Source organism: Gossypium arboreum, chromosome 10 (genome assembly GCF_025698485.1).
Source record: "Gossypium arboreum isolate Shixiya-1 chromosome 10, ASM2569848v2, whole genome shotgun sequence".
Classification (NCBI taxonomy): Eukaryota; Viridiplantae; Streptophyta; class Magnoliopsida; order Malvales; family Malvaceae; genus Gossypium; species Gossypium arboreum.
In genome coordinates this window covers 124,229,835-124,236,520 of record NC_069079.1, presented here as the reverse complement: position 1 = coordinate 124,236,520, position 6,686 = coordinate 124,229,835, and the positions used below count along the sequence as shown (strand labels likewise).

General features: G+C 32.0%; 1 protein-coding gene and 1 long non-coding RNA gene across 2 annotated transcripts; one reads left to right on the top strand and one right to left on the bottom strand.

The window, feature by feature from the left end:
* The first annotated feature begins 1,226 nt into the window (after nt 1-1,226).
* LOC108488218 (uncharacterized) lies at nt 1,227-3,073 on the top strand. Its single transcript, XR_008271934.1, has 2 exons — nt 1,227-1,846; nt 1,930-3,073. It is a non-coding gene; the product is annotated as an uncharacterized LOC108488218 (long non-coding RNA).
* Nucleotides 3,074-4,462: 1,389 nt separating this feature from the next.
* LOC108488219 (uncharacterized) lies at nt 4,463-4,990 on the bottom strand. The gene is made up of 2 exons (XM_017792509.1): nt 4,687-4,990; nt 4,463-4,611 (listed from the first exon to the last, which is right to left on the bottom strand). The coding sequence occupies exons 1-2, from the start codon at nt 4,988-4,990 to the stop codon at nt 4,463-4,465; spliced, it is 453 nt and encodes a 150-aa protein (XP_017647998.1).
* Nucleotides 4,991-6,686: the final 1,696 nt, after the last annotated feature.

Sequence of the window (6,686 nt, the reverse complement as noted above, 5' to 3'; positions counted from 1 at the left end):
TTAAAATTGCACAAAATATATTTTTATTATCGAATTGAATTTTTATTTGATGACTTCAACAATCTTGAAATAAAATTTATTATTTTACTTTCTTTAACGATAAATCCTTAAAAAAAGTATTCAGATAACTTGATCAAATTAAATAACTAAAATGGTTATAATTTTAATATTTATACTAAGAAAAATTAGATGGTAGAAGAGTTCAACAATCCATTGGTACAATGTTTTATTACATTATTTCAATGAAAGCAACAAGAGAAGAGTATTGAGAGTAAAAAGAAGAAAGACTAGCAATAAAGATTATAATCTTTATCGTTCTGCATAAACCAGATGATCATGTGGAAAGTGAAAAATATAGCACACAATTTTTTTTTAAATTTCAAATTCTTTTATTTGATGTGTAATAAATACTCTTTTCTTTCACATAACTCCTGCACACCTCTGATAAAGAAGTTATTATAATTTTATTTTTCATTTTTCTTAATCTCTAAACTTTGAATTTTATGATGGGTAAGATAGAAAATATTATGTAATCTAAAATTCGACATTTCTCCTCACGCGATACTTGTGAAGAGTTTGTGTGTTCTCGAGAGATGATACTTTATAGTGAGTATGATGAATAAGTAGTATCGATTTTACTCATAAATCTAAATAATGCAAGACAAGAAAAAGTGAAAGAAAACAAAATACGTGTAAAGTAGGCAAGTGATCCATTACCACTGACAGTAAATAGAATGTGTAGGGTATGCCATTGCCTCCCAATTATTGGATATTCCTTAGTGCTTTGCTCTTTCCTTCATTATTGTGGGCAATTCCACCATGTGAGGATAATTACGAGTGTGAGTGCAATACTCAAAAGAAAACTTAAATATTAGAAAAGTTAAGATTTGATAAATTAAATTTTAAAATATATTTGATATATTATTTAAAATTAATTTTGAAATATAATTAAAATTTTAAAAATAAAATATAAAGGATAATGGTAAAAATAAAATAAAATCTACATTAAGCCTATATTTGGATAAATATAATTAAAGGATATATTAATTTCTTGTTTGGTAAAATTATAGAAATCATGTTATACTAATTGGGTTTAGGGTTTAATGTACTAATAGTGTTTATACTGAGTGAATCGACACTTGATATATTTAATAAATAATCATAAATATTATGTTAAATTAATTAGTTTTGTATTTAATGTAGTATAGTGTTTGTATTCCATCCCCTTCTCCCAACACACACTCTTTGCCATGGATGAGACGATGAGAAATGCTGCACAAGGAGGACATATTAATGTCTTATATGAGTTGATTCAGAATGATCAATATGTTTTAGAGCATATTGATCATGTTCCTTTTCTTGATACCCCATTGCACGTGGCAGCCTCTGCAGGGAATATAGAGTTTATGATGGAGATGATGAACTTAAAGCCATCGTTTGCAAGAAAGCTAAACCAAGCTGGGTTTAGCCCCATGCACTTGACTCTGCAAAATGACAAAACTCAAGCAGTGCTTCGACTCCTCAGGTTTGATAAAGGCCTTGTTCGTGTCAAAGGGAGGGAGGGCTTGACTCCTTTGCATCATGTGGTTCAAAATGGAAATGTTGATTTTCTGATCAAGTTCCTTGAGGTTTTCCCCGACGCTATTGAAGATGTGACTGTTCGAGATGAGACGGTTTTCCATCTTCCATAAAAAATGACAGGTTTGAAGCTTTCCAAGTCTTGGTGGGGTGGCTTATAAGAAGCCGCCATGAAGCTGCCAACCGTTGGGAGAAAGAACTACTGAGTTGGGCAGACATTGATGGCAACACTGTTTTACATGTTGCTGCTAGCAGAAACAGACCTCGGGTATGCTAATTTTGCTAGTTAATTATTTATGTATATATATATATATACTCAAAGGTTACTTATATGAATATTCTAATTAACAGGTGGTAAAAGTACTGCTGGAACACATGCGGCGAGACCAAATCAATGCCAAAAATTTGGAGGGATTGACAGCACTAGATATCCAATCACAATACCCATGGAATGAAAAGCGAGCGGATAGGATTGTTGATATGCTAAGCAAAGCAGGAGGTTTGAGTGGTTCCTCTTCCTCGCTTCCCTATACCTCCATCTCTTCATTCCACATCGAATTTTTAAAAGAAAAGGTGTCAGTTTTTCAAAAATTTGCAACAATAGCAAGTCGTGGAAAGAAGGGAATCCCATATGAGATGCGTAAAACATTTTTAGTAGCCACAGTGCTAATTATAACAGCCACATACACTGCCACTTTGAACCCTCCAAAGCAGCCTGATAGCATGTCAAAATTCTTGAATTACCAACTCTAGTATCACACATCTTTAGATTCAACCAGCACTGCACCCGAACCAAGTCCTGCAACCGGTGAAAAAGAAAATTTCGAAAATTTACTAGACGTGTCCACTATGTTTTGGTTATACAACACTTCAACCTTTTGGGCAGCAGCTGTTTTAACTGCCTATCTCCTACCGAGCCGTTCAATCTGCTTGTTTATTCTCATAACACTTTCCTTGTTTGGGACCTGTTACATGCTTTTAGTTGCTGTTTCCATACGGACACTCGCATGTAAGTATTTATTCTTGTTGAAGTTGGCCTGCATGCAGCATGTGAAGAAGCCAAGTGTCAAGAAGCAGCCCGAGCAATGCATGCAGCTGTAAAGAAAAGAGATCAAACTGTTGTATTATTATCGGGTGAAGTATGCATCTTGAACATGAAAAGGTGGCCATGCAGCTTGAGACCAATAGCCAGAAGCAGAAGCTTATTGATGCTGTCCGATTTAAACTCATTTTGGTTACCTTAAATTCATAGTTTGTAACTTAGTTCTTTTAGAACTTAGTTGGTAAATCTTTTGATGTATTTTTTGATGTTGATTGACTGAAAATTCAGCAAAGCAACTTGTGCAAGCTAGTTTAGCAATTTTCAATGTTTTAAGTGGTGTTAGGTAAATATTTAGGTAGTATTTTGACTTGTAATGATCATCTCATGTTTGATATATGTAATGGCAGTTTGCCAATGTTTAATTAATGAAAAATCATCATCTTTTTCATTCAATATCCTCTCCATTTCCTTTGCTTATTTTCTTTGCTTTTCAATTCTGTTTCTGTTTTGCTTAAAAAACTCCAGTCCTGATTCTCAAGTTTTCTTCATTCTTTATCAGGATATATTACATTGTTGTTTAAGTTCAGACTGAAGTTCATACTTCATCCGGGTAAAGTGTCCCAAAACACCAACAATTCTATCTTCCGACTGCTGGAACCTTATCCTATCATCCTCTCGGCATTGCTAATTACTGCTTGGCAACGTGACTAGCTCTCGTGGTATTATACAGGACATCCTATTATATGCTATACAGGTTTGTACCCAAAAAACAGTTCTTCCTCCTCGTACAAATCGTTTTCCTTTGCATCTTTGCTGTTATTCTTGTTCCAGCTATCCTAAATTCCGAAACCATATTGAAGATTTCCAATGTCGATTAGTGTTCGTCATCGAATACTTATTCCGTCAATCGGTCCCCTTCATCTCTTGTAAGGAGTCTTATTCGCTTTTGTTATCAAGGGTCAAGCTCTGCAGAGACATTTTCGTCTCTTGAAAGCGAACCTAATCATTAGAGTGGTCTAAGAGATATTGTGTGATGTATATATGCAGTAATGATAATGAAGTGTGAAATTGTTTGTTTCGTATGTGGCCAGGTAGTAGTTCAGTGAGGACCATAAATGGCGTTGCTGTTATTATATTGTTCTTCATTGTGATAATAATCAAGTGGGAATGTATTTCTCATGTGGAAATGGATTAATTGTTCATCTCTTCATTGTAATATTAATGATCAGCAATCACAAAAACAATGCCTAAAACCAAGCAGTAAACATCCTGCTTCTTTTAACACCAAGCTTAGTTTCTCGATATACATTAACAAAGGATACTTGTTTAATTTTTACTTTTTTTTTTTTGGTGATAAAGGAAACTTGTTTAATTGAGTCAATAAGACCATCATTGTAGGGTTGGATGCTGATATAAGTGTTTTGGATTTAGAAGTTAATAATGCTCCTGGGTTTATATTCTGATGACCATGAGCAATAAGTGATTGTAGGGTTGGCTCATATTGAAAGAAAAGACATTTTGGTGAGCTCTGATTTCTAATTGTTGATTGTGGGTAAGATTTGCTGATAGGGGAATGGTGGTAAGTTTGTCAAGTTTCCCTTTGTGGTTAATGTTTATGGGATGAACTATTTTTTTCACCGGTTATTTTTAAGTTTAAATTGAGATTTGTTGATATTGTGGATTGGTGGGAGATTCTGGTTGCTGCATTTGACTTGAAGTTAGAAATTTCTGTAATTCGGTGATTGAAGTTTTTTACTAGCTAAGATTAATCCATCGTGACAAGCTTTATATATATATATATATATATATATATATAAAAGAAAGAGGCAAAAGCCTTAAAAACTAATTATCCACAGACAAGCACAGGCGCTGGGGCAAAGAACCAGCAATATCATCACATAGTATAGTTGAACTTGAGAGAGCATTTGCAGGTGGCAGTCGTAGTAAACTTAGATCAAAGCCGGAACCAGACCCCATATGGGCCAAGAAATCTAAAACAAGATTTCCTTCTCTGTAAATATGCTAAATTCAGATCTCTCGATCACGACCACAAAATTCCTTCATACTATGGACTAGAGCAATGTTATTATCCCCATCATGTGTGCTACTCACCTTACAATCGACCTCTAAATAGTCAATTTCAAGAACAATGTGCCGATAGCCCTTATTCCAGGAGAGTGGGAGCCCATCAAAAACTGCCCACAACTCAATCAGCAGAGGTGACGTTGTACCAAGGTTTCTTAAGAAACCAAATAACCATTTACTATAACTATCTCTAAGCAACTGTTCTGAACTTGAACGTCGCAGCCCCATATCACAAGAGCCATATGTGGTCAATTTCACACCCATCCTTTCGGCGATGAAGTCCATATATTGATTCATAAGTTCCTGGAATTATTTTTATATTCTTTATAACATGTGTTCAAATGCTTATTTATTGAATGTCAAATCGATCGGGTTGTCTCGACTATCAATATGATGTTACTTGTTTAATCTGGCCTCCGAAATAGATAAAAATGTTATAATCATTGCTTCAAATATATTAAAAATATAAATATAATATTAAAGTTAATAAATTAAATTTGAATTAAAATATAAATAACTTACACACAAGATTATTCCATGTACACAAATAAAACTTACTTTCATAATGTAAATGAAATTTAATAATAAAAATGACGATAAGCATACTAAATAAATTAAGGGGAAACTACAGGAGCAATCATCCAATTATGCCTTTAATTTTATTTCGATCACTCAACTATTAAGTGTTTCGATTTAGTCACTCAACTTCCTGAGATCAAATATTTGAGTCACTTTTCATTAATGTTTACAAAAATTTTTCATTTTCATTTAAATTCTAAAAATTCAATAAGTTTAGTCATCAATATTTACAAAATTTATCAATTTAATTCTAACTCTAAAAACTTCAATTATAAGTTCATTCTTTAATATTCAATAACATACCTCCAAACCCCATTGAATAAGAAGAATAGTTAACGCAGTTTGTATTGTGCTCACTTTAAATTAATTCCACCCGGTGAATATAGTAAAAATCAAGTTGGCTTAAATCCAACTAAGTTTTTTATTTTAGATTAATATCATATTATTTAATTAAAATTCTCTAAAACTATTAATAATTTTTAAGCTATTACAACGCAATTTTATTAAATTTTTTTCTTATTTTAAAATTATAGAGACTTAATCTTTAATTAGAGGAAACAATACAATGTGAAATTTTTTAATGAAATGAAAAGCCTAGAAAATACTTTCTCTCGCTTTGTTTTTTTGACTTGGACATAACATTTGTAACTTCCAAACTTAGGTAACCCAAATACGTTGGTCAAACAACCAAAGTCTTGGGAAATCTGGTTCATGAATTGAACATATGAGTGCGCTGAACAAAAATTCCAAAAATAATCTAGTACATGAATTGAAAATACGAGCTGAACTAAACCAAAAGAGATAACTTTGTTGATTTTATGTCTTATGGGGATATCAAACTTTATCTCTCTTTAATGCCTATCAATTCATTTCTTTTGAATCATTTGATATTATTTTTTTTATTTTTTAGTACATATGTTTTGGTATTTTATTTATACCTTTTAGATTGTTAAATCATTTTATAAATTTTTATCAAAATTTATTTTTTAAAAATCCTTTTTTAAACTTTTAGAAATAGAACTAAATTGATAAATTTGGTAAATGATGAGAATTAAAATTTTGAATTCTTTTTAGATTTATGATGAATTTAACAAAATTTGTAAATATTAAAATCTAAATTTATTATTATGCCAATAACAATAAAAAGCCCACATTAACATTTTGTAATTCATCTAATAGTAGCTAATGAGAGAATGACTAAACTATTCAAATAAATCAAAAAATTAATTACCAAAATAAAATCGAAGTCATAATTATATAATTATTCTTATGCATCACCCATAAGCTAGATTAGGCAATGTCAGTTTTGCGACTGCTGATAAGAAGAGTATCGAGTTGGCGCGACTGCTGATAAGAAGAGTATCGAGTTGGCGTTTACTTTGGCGGTTGCAAGTATTAGAAG